Source organism: Podarcis cretensis (assembly GCF_951804945.1).
Source record: "Podarcis cretensis genome assembly, chromosome: 6".
In the NCBI taxonomy this organism is placed as follows: Eukaryota; Metazoa; Chordata; class Lepidosauria; order Squamata; family Lacertidae; genus Podarcis; species Podarcis cretensis.
The window spans coordinates 42,392,808-42,417,427 of NC_137175.1; the positions used below are offsets into that span (position 1 = coordinate 42,392,808).

The following is a 24,620-nucleotide window of genomic DNA, read 5'->3' on the forward strand; positions in this document are numbered from 1 at the left end:
AGCCGCTGAATGCCTTCTGTTCTTTGCTTCATACCCAGCAGCACCAGATGATTGAATCTTGACCTTTATTGTTGTGCTTTATTAACTCTCTGCCTTACTGTGTGAGGACTGAGCACCATGGCAGGTGGACAGGGAGACAAATGCCATTTCCAGTACATGCACATACCTGGGGGTTGTTGGACCACAAAACAAAAATTTCAGAATGAGCTAGTGCTGTGGATTTCTCAAAGGTTTTCTGTTAAAGAGGCTTCCAGTTTTTTCTGCCTCATTCTCAGGGCACTTTACAATGCCTTTAGACCGCCAGTGACTTTTGAGCTTGTTTTGTTGTTGCAAGGTGGCCGAGAGTGGCATGTCTGTTTTTCTTTGGTGAAAGCCAGCAATCACCAACACGGCACCCTCAAGCATGCACGCTCCTCCAGAGGCCTTCCCTAGCACTCGCAGGGTGCCTCTGCTACTGCTCAAATTGGGCTTGAAAGAAGCATCCTATTATAGTCAATAAGACAGGTTGTGGTTTGTGTTTGGTTGTGCTTTGAGGCCCCCAAGCCCTTCTCCTGTAAATAACTTCACACTGACACATAAATTTTAGTTTAAGTTATTGGGCAAAAATTTAGGCCACAACTTTATTAATTATAGCAAAGTGAGCAGTATTGGCTTAGGCATTGGCAACAGACTATAACTGACTCCTGCCTCTCTGGCTGGTAGTCTGAAAGGGTAAACACCAAACGAGGGAGGAACATCGATGAAGATCAACCAAAGTTCACCCCGGGGTTCCTGTGGTCCTGGCATGGCCCTAGCCCCTCAAGCGGACTTCGGATGAGATCCAGGACCCCCAGATTCCTTTATCGGAATACCCTATTTCTGGAGGGGCAATTGATGGCCGCACCTCCCCTCCCACATACGGTACTTCAATAAGCCAATGCCTAACTGCCAAACCTTACAAAGTTGTGACGATTGCTAAGGGGGTAGGCGAAAACCAAGTGGCTACAGCCAATCTGCCCAATGGAAAAAATTCCTACCCAGCCCCTGCTCCAAAGCAGGCAACCCAATCCAAAGCAAGGCCAAAGACCTAAAATTAGGGAGGGAGGGTGGATGTTCAGCATCGCAAAGCAAGTGCCCCCAATCAAATCACGCTGCTGCTTTTATAGGCCTCAGGAATCATGCCACTTGCCTGATTGGCCAAAACAGCCTGGCGCAATCCCAGGCCTAATGGTTAAGGCTTGGGCCACACCTAGCTACAACCCACCCTACAGGGGTGTCCCGGGGGCCCGAGTGCAACCAGGACCCTCATTAAGGAGGATCCCATTTGTGCTTCGAGGCCCCCAAGCCCTTCCCCCGTAAATACGGTAACTTTACACTGACACATAAATTTGTGTTTGGTTGTGGACTACTTCCTATGTTCAGAATGGTTGAATTGCCCTCATGACAGCAGAACCAGGTGGGAACCTGTGTAGCTACTAAGGCCTACCCTGCTATACCTGATTGCAGTTTGTGCATTGCCCATGATATTTCTCCAGTTTGCAAATATCCCCACAGACTCAGAAAGGGTTGGCGACCCCTGCAGTAAATGTTTCAACAACACTCTCCCGCTTCTCAGTCATCCTTAGTTGAAAAAGCCCCATGGGTGGAGTTAACACAGGAAGGCTTGCCCTGGTTTTTAATTGAGGGGCAGGAGTATAAAGTGAGATGTTTTGTAGAACGGGAGAAAAGGGCACTCAGGAGCATCCCTCAGCTACCCCATAAATAAGCACGACAAAACCCTTTCATCCCACTTATGAGAATTTCACCAAAATTTTCTCTCCTGTTTGGAGATTGCCTGATGCAATTTCTTTCTCATTAATTGATGGAAAATGGCGTGTGTGTGTGTGTGTGTGTGTGTGTGTGTGTGTTTTGGCACTAGCAGGATTTGTGACTGGATGGGAACAAAGAAACAAAGATCTCTGTCCTCTTCAGCAAAATCTTATTGGGTAATTTTAAGCAATCTGACACATAAAGCATGGCACTGTCTTCTTAGATGTTATTAAGGCCCCCTTCATGCATTATGCACATGAAAGTGTTTCCATGAGGGAAAGCAGGACCATGCTCTCCACCTTGCCCCTCTTTCCACCAGTGCCCCTTGATGTCTGTACCAGACCCATAGCTATGGGGAGGCTAGCCGGGATTTTTGCCCCAGGTGAAGCCTCCAGAGGGGTGCCATTGAGGCTCCCAGCCTGTGTGTGTGTACAGAAATGCACATGGGTGTATGTGTGCCAAACCGGTTCTTTGACCTGGGTGAAAAAAAGCCTAGTTTTGCCCCTGGTCTGCACTTTGAGCATGGAAATCTGAAGAGGGGAAGCCTTGCTACTTCTGTTTCTGTGTGATCTGGAATACTGCCCGCACAGGGTTGGAGATGCATAGAGCTCTATGCACATAGGCCCCGCTTCTTCAGATGTCTATACTGAGGGCAAGTGGCACAGCCCTCTTCCTCTTCATTGCATGAATCTCCCTTCCTACGTCTGGTGCACCAAGGGGGTTTCAGACCACATCCAGAGAGTAGCTTCCTCCAGAAGTCACAGCTCTACATGAGAAAGGGAATTAGGTTTTTCTGCCAAAGTGGTACCTGCCAACTAACACAGTGGTGTTTTTGTTTGCTTCTGTTTTTTGCTAGTAACTAGTTTAGGCTGTGTTATCTGTGCTTTCAGGGATCAGCATAGATTGTATACAGCTAATGGTGCCTTGGTTCCATGCGCTTGGGACTTTCAAAAGCCTCCCGGAAAAAGCACAGACATTTTCACAGCAAATAGAAATGAAAACAGGTAAAAGTAATCAGGGAACCAGAACTGGCTATAGCTCCCTGTCAAGTGTAAACCCAGGTTTATTTCCCTGTAATGTGTGAAACAGCCAGCTGTAAGCCAGCCCCAGTGCCCCTGTGTTGCATATATTAGTGTTTGTTTTGTCCTTCAGTGTTACCTTTCAGACGCTTCCTGCACATGTTGGGCTTCTTCTCACATTGTGGACTGTTAATATGGGTCAGGTGAGTCCAATTCTGACTCATATTTTTTCACCTTTGAGGGCATCAATTTCATAGTTGGAACCATGTGGAAGAGGAGCAGCCTGTCTGCCAATGGTGCTTGGGTGCTGGCCACATTCAGGGAGATGATATGCAAATTGCCTTAATTATGCAAAATATAATTATATAAAATCAAAATTACATGAAACGGAATTATGCACCTTAGCTGCATCCCTCCAGCTCATGACAGATTTCAGATATGCTTCTCTGTGCAGAACAAGTTGCCCATTGCTGCATTAAACTCCCAGGTTCTTTCTGTTATTTAAAAATTCAATTTTCCACATGGAGGTTTAGAAGTATTAAACAAAAAAGGGAGTGGAGTGGAAGGTCCCAATATGTTTGGAGTCCCAGGACTCCAAAATCTGAGGAACTACATTTTTAGATGATGCATATCAGATGTGCTGCTTCTGCAAACCACATCCAGTACACTAGAAGAACACCTTTTTAGAAATAAAAACAAAATTTTCCAGCCAGCTGAAGTAGAATTGGCCTTGTCTTTCATTCCCAGATGCTCTGGGAACCCTAAAATTTTGTATGGTGAGTACTATCCACTCCTCACCCTTCACCACACTCTACATCACACACACACACACACACACACACCACACCACACCACACCTACCTAGGGACATGAGAGTCAGCTGTGATTCTTTGAATCTTTTAGCAGCACATGATACCATAGTGGTAGCAATTTCATCATCATATTAGCTGTAAAGTAAACTTGTGCCACTAGGTTTAAATCTGAGACCATGAGGACTAGAAACTAGGATTTTAAAAAATTATAAAGCTGAAATCTGGGCCCATTTAGCACACATGCTAACTTATACATGCAGAGTCCCAAGTACTGTCAACAAATCTAAAATTTGGCAAATAATTTGACACACACACAAATTCATGAAGAGGCACGCAGACACCTTGCACAATTCTGAACCATCTAACATAACCGTATCGTATATTTGTTGGCAGTACTCCAATAACTGACCCAGCACAGTTCCCTTAGTGAGGTACAGCTAAACATAGTCACATACTGCTGATGAGAGGAAAGAATGTGTGTGTGTGTGTGTGTGTGTGTTTTTAAAGACAGAGAGGAGTGAATGTGCCTCTGGGAGTGAAGACCCCATTCCCACAGGCAATACCAGAGGTGGGATCTGCTTGCTAAAGCCTGACAGGCAGCTTGCTGGCCGCAAGGGAATATTGATTACTTTTACAGTGTAAACTGACAGAGCCTATTTGGATGATGTAATGAAGACAGATGATTCTGGTCTCCTCTCTGCTCAGCTTGGAGGAGGAGCTGAGGAGGGGGAAAGGAATCATCAATCAGATCCTGAAGACACACTCCATTGCTTTCTCCACCTTTGCTCCCCCCGCCTGGTCCCTTTCTCCCATCACATCCCCCCAGGCCTCTTTGTTCACACCTCTAGGCTATTCCGCACCCCTCCCTCCCTTAACCTTCTTTTCCATTGCAGCTCATTTTCTCAGAAATGAGCCAGCTCCCTATTAATTGCCCTGCCTTCACCGACACAACAGCCGCTCATCATTCCGTTCTCATTAGTGCAGTCTCTGACCGTGTCTCTGAGAGCTGGGGGGAGCCATTCAAACCCCATTTTAATAAGCAAAGAGATGAAACAAGGTACGGCTATTGAACGACTAACCCAAGACCTCACAGCACATGTGTGTGAGAAAGAGGACAGGGACCTGAACCAATGCCCACTGTGGATGTTGCTCCTGCAGGAAGTAGTGATGGCCACCACCTTGGATGGCTTTAAATGGGGATTAGACACATCCGTGGACTGTCAATGGCTATGTCCTTCCTCCACTGTTGGAGGCAGTATTAGTTGCTGGGAATTGGAAGTGGAGAGAGTGCTATTGCACTCAGGTCTTGGTCCAGTTATCTGAAGGAGCGTCTCTATCCCCATCGCTCTGCCCAGTTCCCTCGCTGTTACAGGGAACCAGGCAGAGGGCCTTCTTGGTAGTGGCTCCCGCCCTGTGGAATGCCCTCCCACCAGATGTCAAAGAGAACAACAACTACCAGACTTTTAGAAGACACCTGAAGGCAGCCCTGTTTAGGGAAGCTTTTAATGTTTGATGCATTACTGTATTTTAATATTTTGTTGGAAGCCGCCCAGATGGGCGGGGTATAAATAAATAAATAAATAAATGAATAAATATTATTATTATTATTATCACCAGGTCCTGCTTTTGGGATTCTCATAGACATCTGCTTGGCCACTGTGATAACAGAATGCTTGACTAGGTAGACCATTGGTTTGATCTAGCAAGGCTTCCCTTGTGTTTGTGTATAACCTAGACAGCCATCTTATTTTTGACCAGTGACCTTTTTCTTCACTACTTTGTCACCAACCCCCCCCCCATGAGTATATATGTGTTGTTTGCTTAATAATGGAAATGATTTATAGCAAGGGTCAGCAAACTTTTTCAGCAGGGGTCCGGTCCGCTGTCCCTCAGACCTTGCTGGGGGATGGACTATATTTTGAAAAAAATATAAATGAATGAATTTCTATGCCCCACAAATAACCCAGAGATGCATTTTAAATAAAAGGACACATTCTACTTATGTAAAAACATGCTGATTCCCAGACCGCCCGTGGGCTGAATTGAGAAGGCAATTGGGCCAGACCGGCTCTCGGGCCTTACTTTGCCTACCCATGATTTATAGCCTGTGTTTTCACACTAGATGCCCAAGGCAGCTAACATCAATATAAACGCAAAAATGCACAGCAAAATGAATGAATAAAAAGGAGAAGATTTGGGGAAATGTCCCCTGGTTCAGTGGTAGAGCACCTGGTTGCATGCAGAGGATGCCGGGTTTTAAACTGCTGCCAGTCATTGCCGATAATACTGGACTAGATGGGCCAGTGATATTTCACAAGGATGATCTATACCACAAATAAAGTGAGGAGAGGGAAGGTGGCCTTCTACAGGAAAGAGGAGAGTTCCTCACCCTTGGTGTAAATAATGGGGAAAAGATGGCTCTACCCTCTCTTGGAAACTTTTGTCTGTTTCCAGCTTAATGAGGAGATGGGAAGAACTGGAGCAATGATGACACCCCTGTTCCACTGCCCTGTGCAACGTGCATGCGACAGATGTTCAGAAAAGTACAGTGGTGCCTCGCTAGACGAAAAGAATCTGTTCCGCGAGTCTCTTCGTCTAGCGGTTTTTTCGTCTTGCGAAGCAAGCCCATTGACGGATTAGCGGATTAGCGCTATTAGCAGTTTAGCGGCTTTTAGCGGCTTATCGGCTTAGCGGATAAGCGGCTCAGCGGCTTAGAAAAAAGGGGGGGGGGAGGAAAAAAACCCCACAGGAACTCGCAAGACATTTTCGTCCTGTGAAACAAGCCCATAGGAAATTCGTTTTGCGAAGCACCTCCAAAACGGAAAACCCTTTCGTCTAGCGAGTTTTCCGTCTTGCGAGGCATTCGTCTTGCGGGGCACCACTGTAATGAGTTTGCACATTAATTTCAGAAGCTACCATCCAATTAATACCTAGGGTGGGTGGAAGGGATGTGCCTTCAAGTTGTACGGCTGTTCAGCAACACAAAACCTGCTAAGGATTCTGCAGCTTATACTGTGGGGGAGACCGATTCTGAAATCTGCCTTTCCTTCCATTTGTGATGGTCAGTACTGAATGCCAGGGATGCATACGTGACTCAGATAATGTCGACCTCATTGGTGTTCTGCAGTGCAACTTAGGACGCACTTTTCCTTCCAATTTATGATGCAGAAAGAACTATTATTCCTTACTTGCTATCAGCTTCTACCGTGCATGACTGTTAGGACTGAAATTGCATTCCAGCTTCTCCCCGGTTACCCGGGCTTCCTTATTTCAAAAAGACACATGGGAAAAGTTACTTTATGGTGTCTTCCCCTGAGTTTTATTTGAAGTGTGGGAAGCTGGAGCAGCGAGGACTCCTGAGAGCAGCATACTTACTGATTTTGTTTTTAAGTTCATCTTGGGGTGTTGGACTAGGACCTGCAAAACCAGGGTTCCAATCCTCACTTGGCCATGGACTCACTGGGTGACTTTGGGGCAGTCATTGTCTCTCAGCCTAACCTATCTCACAGGGTTGTTGTGGAGATGAGAATAAGTGTGTTTGCCACCTTGAGCTCTTTGGAGAAAAGGTAGGGTATAAATGTAATAGCAAATAAATAACAGTGGCAGGCCAACTGTATTATGAGGATGGGGCACTGAAAATTTATGCTATGTGTCACATTAGTGACCTCTAGGAGCAGGGAAAACTTCATAGGGGATTTCTTAAAGGCCTGGATACCTCTGTCTGTTGTATGCAGGGATTAGGATGCTGCTATAGCTGTGATACACAACACTGCTACTAAAGCAGAATTATAAAACTAGACGGTTAAATATCTCTCCATTCCAGCTCCTGTTTCAAATAGAGAACAACTAAATATTCATAGACAACTTTCAATCAATCTGATTGCTCTACTGAATTTTCATGGTGCTTCCATCGAGAACTTTAAGTTCAGATCTGCCTCATATGTGCTCATGAATGATGCTTCTGAAAATACCATTATGTTTGCAAATGCTGCTTTTGAAGTTCACAGAGGTGCAATAATTTTGTTGCTCATTAGCTCTCATAGTATTTGAGATGCTTTAATCTGGTGTTGCTGAATGGTTAATTCAGTGTCTACATCTGATTACTTTGGGGACACACAGTCTTGATTATGTACTTTGTGGTAGCTTGACTCCATCTCAGGTGTGCTATGAATATAAAAACAACCTGCCCGCCTTGATTCTAGGTGATGGGAAGTTCTGAAAGAAAATGAATAGGCCACAATTTAGATTTGGGTACTTGTCAAAGAAAACCACAAACTGCACATCTGTACAGCACATTAAACCTCTGGCTGGCATAGTATCTTAAATTATATTCAAATTAGCTAATATCTGTGCAAATAAAAGACTTTGACTATTTTATCTAGCCATTGTTAGAGCAGATTCTTGGATCAGCTGCAGAGGGGTATCCAGTGTTGTTGGACTCCAGCTCCCATCAGTCCCCGCAGTCTGTGGTCAGAGATCATGGGATCTGTAGTCCAACAACATCTGGAAGGCACGGCCACATTGGCTACCCCTGGTCTGCTATGGGCTCACTCAGATGGTGATTTGCTTCTCATATTGCTGGTCTGGTGTCACAAGCAATGAATCGTGTTTACTTCAGGTCACATGGTATAATTCAGTGGAGAACCTGCTAGTGGAGAGTTTAAGGAAGTTTCAGAGTGAGTCCCTTCACTGAATTCCTGCTCTTTCATTCTTATCTTGTGAATTTAGTTGATCCACCATTGTACCTTCACTATTGTGTGCATCATGCCTTCTGCTTTCTGTGCCCTTGGTGCATCAAACAAAGTCGCAGGTGTCAAAGGGTGTGTTTGTTTGTGTTCAGATGAGACCTTTTCAGAAAGGCATTACAAAAGAGAAGAGGTGCTGCAAGCCAGCTCACTGAGAAACATGAGACATGTAGACAACAAAATACTATGGACAGAGTAAGAGGTCAAAGCCATGCATTGTTGTGGAAGTGTTTCTGGTGAGCGTGTGGAACGTGATGTGGCATGATAGCACAATATCCTTCCTCCTACTGGAAGTGTGGCTCCAGTTTTTTCCTTCAATAATACCAAATTTGTGTAATTGTGGCTATGAAATCATACGTTCTTACATAATTTTAATACATTTCTGCAGTGCACTGGGCCAGAGGCGGCAGTGGGGGTGGAGTGGGGGGGCAGGGAGAATAATCTTGAACTACAGTTGTGAACTCACCAGGTCCAGAATAGTGATACAGCTGTGCAGAGTTCTAGGAGAGGGTGGTGCCTACCATACAAGTTAACAAAGTTAAGGCATGAATGAGCAGATAGAAGAAGGTTACTTAAAGGGCTTTTTTCCCAGCCAGAACTCACCAGAACTCAGTTCCGACACCTCTCAGGTGGGCGCCATTGCCATTCTAAGAGAACGAGGGAGACGTTTATGGTGAGTTCTAGCACCTCTTTTTCTAGAAAAATAGCACTGGTTACTTCTATTCTGATTCCACTATATTTGGGATGCATCAAGCTTTGGGGGGGGGCTGCATGAGGTGTTAGGTAGCACCTCTCTGGTGGGAGACACATCATGCTGTTTCTGGGGTAGTTTGTGCACTTTTGGTCCCCACCCTGCACTCAACTCTCATCTATGGCTCCTAGAAGTTGCCAGCATACAACAGCAACCACATCCCAGGAATGGCTTTGACTGGCTAGCTATACCAGGTGAGGGTAGCTGATGGGTCTCAAACCTTTGGTGAGTTAGGGACTGCCCCTGCATGTGAAGATGGATTGAGTAGACAAGACTAATAGTGGGTCCAGTCAAGAAGGTGGTTTCTGCATGTGTTATAGGGGTCAAGTGAGGGGCAGATGGGGCTTGTCAACTTGGGAAGGTAGCCCATCTAGGAGAAGGAAAACTCCACTGCCTTGTGGGATATCTTTGGGAGGAAAAAAAAGGCTAAGGAAGGCTTACACCAGCGGTTTTCAACCTGTGGGTCCCCAGATGTTGTTGGACTACAACTCCCATCATCCCTGAGCTCTGGCCTTGCTAGCTAGGGGTGATGGGAGTTGTAGTTCAACAACAACTGGGGACCCACAGGTTGAGAAAGGCTGGCTTACACAAATCCGGAGTGGAGTCTCTAAGATGGTTTGATGGTGCCTTGTATGACTCCTTCTGGCAACTCCTGCAGCCAAACTGGTGCCAAACATATTGCTCTGCTTTCCTTTGGACCACAACAGTGAGGCTGAGAGGACGATCTTGTCATCTGGACAGCTCAGGAGCTCCATACACACTGCCCAGGCTTGTGCCCTGGGGAGGTCACTTTGGTGCTGCTAAAGCAGCAGTTTGGCTTCACCCCGGAGGCACACTCCATGGTCTCTTGAGACAGGTGGATGCCAGCATGAAGGATCAGTCAAGAGACAGTTCAGCAGGATACAAGCATGGGCGGAGTAAGGGGTGCAGTGGGGACAGTCTCCCCGGGTGTCACCACTGAGGGGGGTGACAAAATGCTGGGCAGCACTCACTGTGGTGCCTGCAGTGTGCCCAAGCCATTCATCTCTCCTGGGAGTGACGCAGTGGCTTGGGCGCCCACAGGCTCTGCGCTGCCCCAAATCGTCTGCCCGCTACCTCCCCCTCAGCTGGAGGGCAGCTGAGTGGGAGCAGGCAGGCAGACTCCATGGAGCATCCTGCCCTGGCTCACCCCACCCCGTGTGCTGCCCCAGGCGCCCAGCTGGCTTGCTCTGCCACTGGATACAAGATTTTACATTGGAAAAGAGGGCTGTGGACTGAGCATCATAAGCAGACTGCTGGGTGAAATGTGTGAATAAGTCCATTTGCTTTTGCAGTTATCAGTACCAAATCTCACAAAACAAGCTGTGCCATTTTTGGATGCACCCAAAAGTGCCAGAGCCCCTTTTGCAGAGTTTTGCATTTATCTAAATTTCCCTTTCCTATCATTTCCTTTGGGTCTGTGGGATACCAATATTCTGCATGTGCTCAGGACATAGTGAGATCTGTAGATACAGCCACCACTGGCAATCATACTAGTCTCTATACACTAGATAAGCAGCAAACTATATCTCCAAACTGTATTCACCTCTTTGCCAGGTGAGTCATAGGCAGAGCCCTGCATCTCTGGGTAGATCAGCCTGGTTCTGCAGAACTGGACTCCTATTGCAAAACATTTCTTAATGGCAATTCACTTCATGAAAAGAATTACAGAAGCAAATCTTCAGCGGCACAGTTATTTTTAGTGACCATTCATCCACTAAGAACAAAAGTTCTGTCAAGCTCCATTGTGAGGATCATGCAAATGAAAGCCGCCAAGCCAAATAATAACAATAATATTTTTTTAAAAAAGAAGCCCAGCTAGGAACAAAGTCAAAAAGAAAGATCAAGAGCACACAATGTTTGTACCATCATTGCTGCTTCTGAAAGTTGCACAGATGCTGGCGGGTGGAAGGGGGAGCGGTGGCTTCTGTTTTTCTGCCCAGCCTAATAAGGAAAGACCCCAGTGTGCATCACTCAGTCTTGAGTGCTCACAAGAACACCTTTATGTGGACTGATACATTTCAAAGATGGACCAAATCCTAGATTCCTATCAGGTCCTCCTCCCATGTTCAACTCCAGAAAAGTGATTTGGATGACCTGTCCTTTAAACAGATCCCCACATATCTTGTCACTCTTTATAAGCTAGTCTGTGATTGCAAATTGCCACCTCAGAAACGGACCTCAAGGGAAGCCAAAAGATACAAAGGAAGTGCTGGTGGCGAACAATAGATGGCTAGCTACATTTCATAAAGGAGGCGCTGCTCTTTGAGACACAGAATACTATCTGTAATTTACTGTCGTGTTGAAATCATAAAATAAATTGAGAGTTGTGATTTTTAAAATCTGGTCGTAGGGAGACAGAAATAATATAGTGTGTGTGCCTGAGGGAGAGAGACTGCAAATTAATTTGGTGCTTTTTCACTTTAGAATTAATTAGGTTCTTAATTGAGCTTCCTAACTGGGTAATAATGCCCAGATCCAGGAGCCTGCCCTAGCAGAAGGTAACAGTGTGGAACTGTGCGGTGAATGTAAAGATCTCATCATAACACCATTGATGCAGAAGTCTTGCCTGCGCTGCGGCCCAATGAGGAGAGAGCAAGGGATGGGGAATAATGTATTCAATAACCTCACTTTCAGGTTGCAACGCTCCTTTCCATAGCCTATGCCGGAGGGAGGGAGGCCTCTTCATATGCACTCGTCCAAGGGCTTCCCTCCCCCCTTCCTTGCACACACACACACACCCCCCCTTACAATTAGGAAGATACCTATTCAACACTGCTCTTATTGCTAGGCTTTGTCTCTCTCTGTCCTTTCTTTGCTAGCAAGCTCTATCCTGAGTCAATCGGTGTTCTTGCGCTCAACGGTTTGGTTAGTTGCTTTTGTGTAATCTCTGCCCAAGAATTCCAGCTCTGCTGAAGTCTTGAAATTAAGGCACCAGGGAAGAAATCACATAAAGGAGGAGAGAGGGGGGAAAAGTAAGGCAGTGTTCTTCTCTTTCTTTGTTTAAAGTCTTGTCTGGTGGAAGAAAGCATGAGTAACATTTTTGTGAATGTGTGTGCACTGTGTACTATATAATGTTACGCTGTATCTCTGTGTTTGTGTGTGTGTGTGTGTGTGTGTGTGTGTGTGTGTGTGTGTGTGTGTAGCCCTTTATTCTTATTTTAAGCAATGAATCGAATGCCAGTGCCTGTGAATGATAATCATACGTTCTCATTTATGCACACACCCATTTGTTTGAATAGTGTTTTGTTATACCTGCAATCAGTATGTTCACATAAATCTGTGGATTGTTGATGAATAACAGGAGATATATTTTCATTCCCAAGAAAGTCACCCTAAGTAGATACGAAGACAAGTAGCTGCGTGTGGATAGGGTCCTAAACATACCCATATGTCTGCAGTGGAAAGATAAATAATGTGCATATGCACACACAATAAATCCTATTGGATCAGAGCTCTTTGACTCAATTTAGATTTGTTTTAAATATAAGACAATTGTATGCAGGCATATGGGACCATTTGCTTATAATATGTTTACTTTTGCTCATGGTTGGACACTATGTCCTTTTCAGATAATAGTTTTATAGGAGTGTGTGTATATGTGTGGGCTACTAAAATGAATTTGTTTTTAATAAGCTCTCAACTTTTTGATTTTTTTGCACTCTATACATATCTTGTTTATATGCTACAAAGAAAATTCTTATGTCTGCATGATTAAAATGCTGCTGCCATGTGTGAAGTATGCATGCCTTTATAACCATAAGTTTATTTCTGTAGAGACAGGCAACATATACTAGGTATGTTGCCCTTACATACATTTCTTAAAAGTTATTTCGAAATGAATGCAGTTGACTTTAGACTGAGGTGTGCTCATGGAATCAGCCCAATCAGGCACAAGTCATTGCTTATTGTCAACTGCCACCTGTGTGTATGAGTAAAACCTTTGTTTTTTCTTATGCCGTTTGCAACTAACTGATGGCTGCCTGTATATCTGTGTGATCAGACAAAAAGTTCCTTAATCTGTTGCAGTCAAGTATCCCTCTTTGACTGCAGGCGAAAGGGAAAGACACACGGTTAGTAATTACATCTCTTTAAAGGAGTGTGACCTGAACAATAGATAATGGTAGGTAGCTTGATTTTATTTTAAAAGTAGCGTGTCTTTGATTACAGTTACAGAGAAGGGAGATGACCACCTCTAAAATGCGACATTGTGCTAAGTAAAAGCTAGAACTTCAGCGTAGCAACTGAGATTTTTTAAAGGAAGTCTTTATGAAGCCTAATCAACAGGCATAAACAGGAAAGATGAATTAATTCTCGGAAGGGAGAACCTTGATTAAAGTCATTTAGTTATTATAATTACTTCAAGGGTGTACATAAAGATGCACTCTGGGACAGTCTTCACCAGCCAGGTGTTTGGGACTACAGTTCCCATCAATGGTGCTGGTTGGGCTGAGGGGAATTGAAGTCCAATGCAGCTGGAGGGCACCAGCTTGGCAAAAGATGCTCTAGGTGTATCCCCAACTGCCAGTTTAAGAGATAACAGTTTGGTGCAAAGATACTAAAGACTTTTCACTGATTTACGCTCCTATCAGTAAAGAAAGATGGTCAACATGAAAGCTCATGAGATGAATAATTGTTTTCTCTATTGGAAGCTTACTTGAGAAGGACAGAAAAGAAAAGGGTGAACAGGGAGATAAAGAGTGAAGAGAGAGAATGAGAAAGCAAAAAAGGAATAGAATTTGAGACTGTATTAGTAGTGCATCTTGGAAGTGTGTGTGTGTGTGTGTGTGTGTGTGTGTGTGTGTGTGATCTCACCCACCACAACCCCATGGGGATATTGATTCGTGTTAATAGTGTTTGCCAGCTGGCATGATTGTGAGATGAAAGAGTATGTTGAACTTCAGATAGGATCTCCCTTTTCCTTTGATTTTGCCTCACATTTCCAGATCCTCTGCAGGTTCGCCCAGGATAAGATAGACATGGCATTATTGGTCATTGCCTTGCTCCCACTGGCTTTATTTGCAATTAAGGTGGAGAAATCTTGTTTGTACTCCATACTGTGCGATGGAATTTGTCTATTAAAAGCAAGCTAGCTGGGGAGACACCGTAGTCTCGATGCAGACACATCCCTGCTGGGAAGAAATCTGCACTCCCTTTGTTTCTGCCTTAATATTTTTTCAATAAGGAGAAACTGCTAGCCATAGATTACAGACAGCTCTGGCACACCTCCTGGGTGAGGAGAAGTGCACTGCTTGGGGGTACAAAGAACATTTGCTAACTATTAATTGTTGAGCTATAGGATCCTAATGTGATGGAGCTGGGTGGGTATGTTGAGATGGGAGAAGAGAAAAGTAAGTATAAAAGGAACAGCTGAAGATGGAGGAGAATTGGTCTGTTTTGCTCGAGAAGGCAGGAGTAGACCCAAGAGCTGGAAATGGCAGGGAAGCAAATTTTGGCTAAGCATGAGGCAGCACACTCCCCTAATGGTGAGAACTGGTTGGCAGTGGCCCAATTTGCATGTAACATGGAGCCAAACCATAGCTCAGCAGAAATGAGGAAATACAAGTGAGTTTCTGGAGTGAATATTTCAGCCACCATGTGCTCTTTCTCTGATCCTGTTGTTGCCATGCTACTTGGAACTAGGTAGTTTGGTGTAGCATTATGTCCAAACCCAAGTTTGTGGCTAGTCGCTGAGTCTGGTGTCATGAAAGAGCAGCAAGTTTTTAAATATTTAATTTGTAATTGTTGTGTTTTTTTACAGCCAGGAAGGAGAAGAGACAGTTACTAGATTTTCTGCCTCAGCTGCCCAAATAGCTTGGCCGGCCTTGGGTGCCATGCACCTTGACTTATGGTGGGAATAGGGCACCATTTGCTTCTCCATTTCAGGCAGCAAAATATCTTGAACAGCCCGGGGGGGGGGGCTGTCCATCTTGGAGGCATTTAAGCATGGGCCAGGGAGCCTCCTCTCAGTGGTGTTCTGGTTGCACGCATCCTGCACTGCAAATCCTGCACTGAGCGAGGGCTTGAACTAGATGACCTCTTAGCTTCCTTCTAACTCCATGTGTGGTATTCAGCTCAGTTTTACCCAGAGTACGACCATACAACTGAATGACCACGACTAAGTTAGGTCCATTAATTTCAATGAGTAAAAATTTGTTGAATGCCACCCTGTGGCCCTGATTCAACCAACCTGGTGTGCTAGTGGAAGCCAACGCATGAGATCTTGCAAGTGTAATGGGATTTTCCCCCTGCACATCCCCTGCGCCTCTCCTAAATCCACTCTGGAGGGTCAGTAGAACCCCCAGACCAGTGCACAGGTGGGGAGAGGAGAGGGGGGATTGTTCCAGCTGGCTAGGAGAAATGCTTGCACCGAAGAAGCAATCAGAATATTATTACATTGAATTCCACCCTGTGTTTCTGTGATTCAAACTTGGGATACGGATCAAGATAAATGTGAAACTCCCCCCCCCTTATGCTCAGAAAAGAAGGTTATGAATACTCTAGATTGAGCTAGATTATAGCTGTGAATATCAGCAGAGTGAGCCTATAGATGATTCAGAACAGAGTGTTCATATTTCCAAAACGAAAAAGAGGATTTGCTGATGTCCCATTGCCAGAAAACTGAAATAGCAAAAGATATCTGTGTGTGTTTTGAAAATGTATTCTGTAAAAGAAAGGGGGGGTGTCTCTGAGTGGTGTGAGATTCCAAGGGTACGTGTTTCCACCCCCCACCCATTTGCAATCTCACACAGAGCCCCTTTCCTTTGCTCCCTTTAATGGCCCATCTCCCAGACAATCGCCTCATCAGGAAGCTATCCTGGGTTATATTTGAACACTTGCTTGATCCAGGGGTTAGAAGGGTCTCACATACAGCCTATCCCCACAAATGAATAACACTACACCCCCCCCCAGAACAAGACATTTGTCCCCAGATCTACAAACAAACAGCAAAATACAGCTTCTCTGTAGAAATACAACAGACAAGTAAGCAAAGGCATTAGAACACACATCATTAAATCAGCTAGTAATACACAATTGCTCTTTTAACCCAATGCCTGTGAAGTAACAGCTTATTCAAGGAAGTTTTCAGTCCATCAGGATCCCTTCAAGCCTTCCTCTTTCTCCTTTCTGCACACTCCCAGCCACATTTCTGCATCTCAGAGATGCTGTCTCCCACATTTGGCAGTTCCAAATGGTGAGTTTTGACATGTTTAAGCCAGGATGCAAGACTCGTCCCAGAGCTGCATTGCTCAAAGGCCTTGCACATTCTTTACACTGCGTAATTAAACTGCACTCTTGGACAGTGTTCCAAGAGGGGGGATAGGGATCTCTGGCAGTGGCAGAGCTTCATGCTCCGGCACCAGGGGCAGAGAGCAGGGGGGCGTGGCGCACTGCCCGCAGGGGCAGGGCACATGTCCTGGGGGCATGGCTTGGCATGCCGCCTGTGGGGGTGAGGCGCCCAGCGCAGGTGGGTGAGGGCAGCCGTGATGGCACCCTGGGGATCGCGCTGCCGGGGGTGGTGTGCTCCCCCCGCACTCCTCTTCCTCCGCCAGTGATCTCTGGCACAGTTTCCTATCACTTTTAAACTACAATTCCCAGCATTCTTTGAGCTAAAGCTACAGCAGTTAAAATGGGACAAAGCCTATGTATGTACTGAAGCCTTGTGTATTCTTTCCCTTGCCCCACCCCCAGCAGTCCTGATCTTATTGGGGGTTGTTTTGCAGAACTGAGACTCTATTGTCCTCACTGATTCCTAAATGAGTTTATCTATCCATCCCTCCCTCTCTGCTCTCCCATCTCACCTGTCAATAGTCTGGGTATAAACATGCTGAAGCTGCACATGCAGACCCTATTTTACAAATATGATGTGGATGCCAGTATGAGAGGCCTCTCTCTCAGTCCTCCTTAGGGTACTACTTACATGTTGTCAAACAAGAAGACGAAAGAGAATATGAATTTGCTTAACATTTCCACATGCTAATTCATATGCATCAGTGCAGATTTCAAAATGTTTGCTAAAATTTAAATAGAAATAGCACATGTCCTACCATAGTGGGGAAGCCTAGATCCTAGTTACCCCCCTGGGAACTGAAGTTTACTCCTCACACAGCTACAGTTCCCAGCACCCCTTAACACACTACAGTTCCCACGATTCTTGGCACGGTTGCATGTTTTAAATGCCTTTTAAGTACATGATTTGTATGCAGCCTTGGACTGGGGTAGCCCTTCAAATAGCAGACTCCTCCCAAGTGAGGACTGTGCTCTGCAAAGTAGGACATAGGTAAAGGTAAAGGACCCGTTAGGTCCAGTCGTGACCGACTCTGGGGTTGCAGCGCTCATCTCGCTTTATTGGCCGAGGGAGCTGGCGTACAGCTTCCGGGTCATGTGGCCAGCATGACTAAGCCGCTTCTGGTGAACCAGAGTAGCACACGGAAATGCTGTTTACTTTTATGCTGGAGCGGTACCTATTTATCTACTTGCACATTGACATGCTTTTGAACTGCTAGGTTGGCAGGAGCAGGGACCGAGTAATGGGAGCTGACCCTGTCGCGGGGATTTGAACCACTGACCTTCTGATCGGCAAGCCCTAGGCTCTGCAGTTTAACCCACAGCGCCACCCAAAACTACCACCCAAAACCCTTTCCTGCTCCTTCCACACCATAAGAGACAGGTGAGAAGCAGTGCCTAGTTCAGTGCCTCTTGCTTTGAGTGTCTCTTGGTGGTCTCAGTTCAGCCCCGTTACCATCCCAGGTTTGGCCAAAAATGTTCCTGGCTTTAAAAAATTTCCTTAAACCTGGGTATATTTGCAGTAGACGGATATGTGACCATAACAGAGAGAATGGATACAGCTTTTGCAGTTTGCTAACATGCTCTTTGAGGTTCCCTTTACTTATTATCCCTCGCCTCCTTTCATCCTGATGCTTCCAGTTCTTAATCCTATCGGGAACTTAGATCTCTTACCACGAATGAAAGAGGAGGAAGCTTCTGGTCAGGTCTGCACCTGGCAGGTGCAGCTCTGCTCTCCTTGCATTTCCATAGCATAAATGTCACCGCTCACTGAGACCTGAGGACAAACTGCACAGTATGTTAGGCACACTTTTGAAAAAGGAGCCGACTGTCAGCCATTGCTGGTGAGGAGAGATATTACCGTAAACAGAAAACAGTAATTGACAACTTCTCTCCTCTCTTTACTGCAGTGCTGCCTGTTTGCTCATCCTCTTTCTCTCTAGGCCAGGGGTTTCTAAGCCCTTGTTCAGGGGTCTAGTCCAGCCCCCACAATCAATTTTAACCCCCCAAAAAAACAACAACAACCCACATGATTCGTTTGTTTGTTTACTGGACACAGCATTCACCCCACAAATCACCCCTTTCCTGGCCAGCAAATCAATCATTTGATGAGTGGAGGGGAATTAACAACCTTCCTCCTCAGCTGGTTTGCCTGGATCAGTTGAGAAGGTGGGCTATGTGCCTCTGTCTGTGTGGCAGTATGCGTTCAAAATTGCTTGGACCACCTGCAACACTGACATGGGGCCCTGGGAGAATTGGTGAAGGGTGAATTTGGCTGATAAAAGGTTAGCTATCGGACTTCCGGGTTAGCGCGATCGGATTAATGGCGGATTCCCTCCGAGCTCCGGAGGGAATCGGCTCTGCTGAGGACGGGTCTTACCGCGCCGGCGACGCGGGGACCCTTAGAAACCGCAGGCGCGGAAGCCTGCGGACTTGGTGACTCGGCGGGCACCTTTAAGCGCCTTCCCCGACCCACGAAGAGCCTTTTTAAAGGCTACGGAGAGGGTACAGGGCGCGGCGTGGTGCTGTGAGTAGACCGCTACTTCAGTGGAGCGTAGCCGCGAGCCATGTCCGGAGAGCGCTGACTTTTTCCCCAAAATTCGGACTGGAAAATAAACAACCCGTGAGTAGATTGGAATCTGGACTTTAAAATTTATACCTTTGAATTCGGTACAATCGGGGGATGTGCTAAAGGGAAGTCCGCACCCCCCCTACCTGCAAACGATCTAAAGCAAGGATTGGAGAACTAAGGTGGAGAGTATTGTTTTTGGTGTCAGATAAAAGATACTTCAATGAATTTGACAGAAGAAGTCTTTGTGCTGGAGAGAAAGTGAGGAATTTTGGAAGCTTTTGTGTAACCCCCCCCCCCCGAACCCGGGAGTGTCCTGTGCGTAAGCCGGAGGAAAAAGAATAAGGAGTTTGACAGCTGTCAAAGGAGCTGTCAAACGGGCGGTTAAAGTTAAGAACTTTGTTACTTAATAACTCTCTGAATTAAAAGTGTTGCATTTGAACTGAGGTGGTTGGAAACAACGTAGCTATAAACAATAAGTAACGGACTGTTGGAAAAGGACTATCAAGTAATTGGAATCCCCCTAGGGGGAACTAGAGACATTACAATGGCTGCAGAGGGAAAATTACTGGCAGAGATAGAAAAAATGTTTTTTCTCGTGGGAATCCTGCAAGAGCAGAGTACGGCTATGAACAAAGAACTTATGACCTTGAATTCTAAAACAAACAACTCTGCTGAATGCATAAAGGATTTGACTAATAAGAAATCTGCAGCTGAACCAGAAGAGACATTTTTGGAACAGGTGGAGAGGAAAGAAGGAGCGGAAAAGGAAAATACCAATCAGAAGCCTATATTGTCAGGAAATAAAGAAGAAGATCTTCGGATTACAAATCTGCGAAAGATGAGAAAGATGAAGGAGGAAGTCCCTGGAGTACCTGGAATACTGGAATTTAAAAGAATAAAGAAATATGATTGGGACTTCCTCTTTGAGTATGGGAGAGCAGCTGACCTTTTGCAGCAACTGCTTTTAAGTATTTTGGATGGAAGAAAACTTGGTGTGACTGTGACTGAACTCCTTCGAGACCTGAGGACCAACAAAAAGGGTTACCAACAAAATCGGCGGAGAGAGACTGACAGAGACTTGAAGGCCTCGGATGTGAGGAATCCGGGCTAGGAACTGTTTCTGTGGACATAAGGGATGGAAACCGGGGTAGGGAGGGAGGGGAGAACAGAATTTTAAAATTTTATGATTTTTGTATTTGGCCATTATGACATATAATTAATTAAAATATAAAGGGAGAAATTCGTGGGAGAGAAATTAGGTCGACCTTAGAAAAAAGATTTAATGTTTATAAGAGAATTGGATAAGTTAAATGTGGATAAGTAAAAAGAGTTAAGTTTTAAAAATAATAATAATATGTTAAAGATGAGAGATAAGAACTTGCTGAATTAATTATTGGAATTGGGATGTATGAAGAGGGGGTGGGGGGAAGTCAAGGAAAGAGGGTAAAGAAAGTAAGAGTACGAAATTATATATGTTTTGTTTTTGTTTTTGTTTTTGTTTTTGTTGTGTGTGTGTGTATAAAATGTGAAAACCTAATAAAATTTTTATAAAAAAAAAAAAAGATAAAAGGTTAGCTATCTATGCTCTCGGTGTTGCACCACAGACGGCTGGTGGTGGAAGGAGCAGCTGCAGTTCCTCTGCAGTCTCCCTCTGGGTGGCATGGTGGAGACTGAACTCCTCATCCAGCCACCCTGTGGAAGCCAGAATGAAGAGGGTTCATGAGCCTGCCAGAGAAAGAGAGCAGCAGGCGAGTCATCAGAGGTGGCAGCAGCCCTCACAGAATCCTTGCTGCCCTTGTTTGTGTTCAGTGGCTAGTCTTATCTGATCCAGCTCCAATGTATTAGAGCCAAAATAGCCTTTAAAAATAGACAAATGTGCCTTTGTCCCTTAGCTCGAACAGTTAGACTTTGTCCCTGCTGATTATAATTACGTTCCACTGATCATCCAGTTATTGATATATCCAATTATTAGACTTACTAAAGTTTACATGCCTAGCCAATTATGAATTTCATATGCAGTGCAAGGCTGAGCAGTTCCGTATTGCCCACGCTAATACAGCTCACAGGGGCTACTCTACCTATTTGGGACTTTGCAGTTGCATTTTAGCATGAAAAATTCTGCCAGTGACCTTTGGCTGCTCAAACATCTGCCGAATATTCTCAGGATATTTGAAAGCTACATGTGAGATCCAGTGATACTTGATTTCATTTTTTGATCAAACAGTCAATATGTTATAGTATCTGATAGCCTTTGGCCTATATGCATGCATGTAGTATTTGACTAGGTATGTCAACTTGATATTTCAATGTCGTCAATCTGTCTACAGGGAACATAAAGAACCCTTTAAATGTTGCACAGGATTTTAGGATATTCAAATTCAATTTGTGTGGGACACCACTTGTCTTCACCACCAATCACTGTGAAGTGAGAGTATGCTCTAGAGCAGAGCTGTGGTTGGTTTGGAGCCCTCCAGTGCAAAGCACACTCTGGCCATGGGAGTTGTGGTCCAACAACATCTGGATGGCCACAGATTCTCCACCCCTGACTATAGTGCACCCAACACTCACCTATAGCTGTGCTTTACATGGGAACAGTGGCAGTGATTAGCTTTCTTTCAAAGAATTTCTTCCATCAACACTAAGCTTCTCCAAAAACCCTACATAAAGCCAAGTTCCCTAGCAAATATGTAGCTTGAAAACCACTGTGTGTGGGGTGTGTGTGTGATGGCTAGACTGCAATCATATTTTCAGTATGCAACAGATGACATACAATGGCCACCGGTGTTTGAGAGCCTATGAGATTTCATATTTTGGATCATTCTTTTTGCAGCCAAACTGGGTGGCTTTATCTAGCAGTTGGTAGGAGTGTCTAATTTTGTTTTTTTCCCCAAGTCACAAAGAGAGTAAAGGTAACCATGTTGGCTCATCAAAAATATTTCAAATTCCATATTACAACAATACCTTTATTAGGCCCACCAAAATATCACAAAACAGTGTGCAAACTTTCAGGTTCCACAGAACTCTTTGTCAGGCCAGATGGTAAACATGTGTGGGGCGGGGGAGAATTTTTTTCAATTGATGCTGAAACCATGGAATCTGCATCTGGTCACAGTCTTATGATGGAAGGGGGAAAGAGGTAGCAGACATTCAAATGAGGTTCTTTTGAATGCACACGCAGGGAACAGAATTACTAGGGGAATTGCCATGTGGGTGTTAAACAGCAGCAGTCGGAGCAGGCAAAGGAGGGAGGGAGCACAGCAAAAGCTCAAATCAAGTGAAATGGAGCAAAATGAAATTCATCTAGTATCATTTTAATCCAACGTTCCAGCAGCTGCCTTGGCTAATTATTCTTCAGCCGGTGCTGGTGGAATGTCAGCAGGCGGGCGGTGTCTGCAGGGAGGTTGGTTCGCAGAAAAAGAAGCTCAGAGATTCTGCCAGCATTCTTGTCTTCCCATTTGCCTTAATTTGCTCTCCTTCCTTCTGAAAAGTTCTCTCTTTTTTTGGAAAGGATAATGGTACATGAACAGAGGACTTGGGGCCACTATAATGCTGAAAGTTCATGTCATATCAGATTGGATCAGATTTCAGGAAATGGGACCAGATTTGTTTTTGAACCAGGAGGTAAATCACCGCCCCCCCCCCGCCTTTCCTGGTCAAAGTGGTTTAGTAAAAATGATCCAAATTAACCTGACTCCCTGTAAGAGCCATAGTTCATCTAATCCAAGATACTCGACTCCAACAGAGTAAAGGCACACAGGCCAGTTTCATCCTTGGAGATATGTGTGGGAGCACTTAGTTTTCTCATTATTCCCCTTAATTTGTTAGCATTCAGAATTATAGTAAAGATGTAACAACAGAGAAATCATCTGTTGCACTGAGTGCTCAGTTAATTGCCAGTGTCACTTCAATTTCACTCTGGGGGTGTGCAGCCATGCATATTTTTTGGCAGGGACCCCACCTTGGAAAAGCACTCGCTGTCTTTCTGACAGGGAAGAGGAGCATACAGCTCTCCAGGTGTTGTTGAACTCTCCTTAGGCCCAGCCAGCATGGCCAATGGCCAGGGATGGTGGGATTTGTAGGAAGCTGAATTAGCTGTAGAAAGGGGGTAGTCGGACATGGGGCCCTCAGATTGATGTGGGACTCCCAGGAGCCATATTAGAACTGAAAGAAGGGCTTGGATCAGGCCAAAGGGACAACCAGATGACCCAATAAGGAGCTCACAAGCAGGACCTTGTGGAATAGTTGGGGGAGTTGAGTATATTTCAGTCTGAAGAAAAGAAGACTGAGAGATGATATGAGGCCCATCTTCAGATCTCTGAAGGGCTGTCACCTGGAAGATGGAACAAGTTTGTTTTCTGCTGCTCCAGAAGGGAGGACCTGAACCAAAGGATTCAAGTAACAAGAAAGAACGTTCTGATGGAACGTTCTGATGGCCCCATCCTTTTTCTTCAGGGCCAGGAGGAGCCTGTTGTTCATGTTTTAGTAGAAGCCAGATTTGCACAGTGCTGATTTGATTGAGACTGTATTCAGACACCACTTCATTCCATTTTCATGATGTTTCATTACCTCATAATTTCTATGTTTTATGGTCCATAGCACATAAAAGGAACATTAGAAACTGGGACAGAAATGCTACCATTATAATCAGGATAACTAATGCAATAGTCCCCAAGTCTGAATGCAGAGCAGGGCTCTGCACAGCTTTGATTGGCTGGTCTGTGCAACAAACATGCTCCCCCATAAGCAGCAGATTTCAAAGTGTAAAAAGAAGTGAAAATGACAAACAAATAAACATTTGAGCAGATAAACATGCTGTTGCTTGGGGGTGGGGGGCAAAAACAAAATGCCATCTTGCACAAGGTAGAGTTCATTGTTACTTCTCTTAACTTTCTGTTAGCTTATCTTAACCCAGATACAACCCAAGCCCACTTTTTTGTTGTTGACATTCCTTGGGGGATGAACAACCAAGAAATCCATAAACACACCCTGAGTGAGAATTCTAGGCTGGAGGCTACGGTGCAAGGGTTATGCTTGTTTTCTTTGTTCCGTTCATGCAAGATGAATGGCCAGGCATTGCTAGGAAAATGTTTTCCCTCATTTCCCCTTTACCTGTTAGACACTCTGGAGATTAAGTTCATGAAAATGATTCCTTCGCAGTGTGTGCGAGAGTGCAGGTCAGAGGCATCCTCAGAAATAGCTGGAATTCGAACTCGCAGGATTCGACCGGTGGCGTTGCCATGTTTCCATCATCTCTCTGGAGTTACTCTTGTTAAGCTTGATATGAAGAAAGGGTCATATGCCCTTTGCTTTGGGAAGTATGTGTTTGTGAAAGGGAGGTGGGAGAGAGGGAAAGAGAGAATGAGTGAGATCTGATGTGCTCCTAGTACAGTAGACGCAGGGGTTTTCAAAACCTTATTTTTCAGCTTCTGAAATGCTTATAACAGAGAAGCCCCAGATACATCTATCCCCCAAGAAACATTCCACATATTTACAATGTACACCATACAGTCAAACGTTAGGCAGGTCCGAACAATAGTTTAGAGTTGATTATATCAGTTAAGTGTCTTCTACTCTCCGTCTTAACAGACTGTCTCAGAGTGAGCCACAACATGGTCATTTCCAGTGTAC

At 45.0% G+C, this 24,620-nt stretch overlaps 1 protein-coding gene across 7 annotated transcripts in view; it reads left to right on the forward strand.

Annotated features, from left to right (window-relative positions):
• The window catches only part of BLACAT1 (BLACAT1 overlapping LEMD1 locus), an 82,501-nt gene that overhangs the window by 10,464 nt on the left and 47,417 nt on the right, over positions 1-24,620 (forward strand). For 2 of the 7 annotated variants that reach the window (XM_079980139.1, XM_079980136.1), the window contains exon 1: positions 11,884-12,108. The exons of 4 other annotated variants lie outside the window; for them this stretch is intronic. Coding sequence is in view for 1 of the 3 variants with exons in the window: in XM_079980144.1 (XP_079836270.1) it covers positions 16,326-16,328 (3 nt within the window). In the remaining 2 variants the exon portion in view is untranslated. Of the gene's footprint in view, positions 1-11,883; positions 12,109-15,845; positions 16,329-24,620 lie in introns of those variants that run through there. One more of the 7 variants, XM_079980144.1, reaches the window with a different exon arrangement.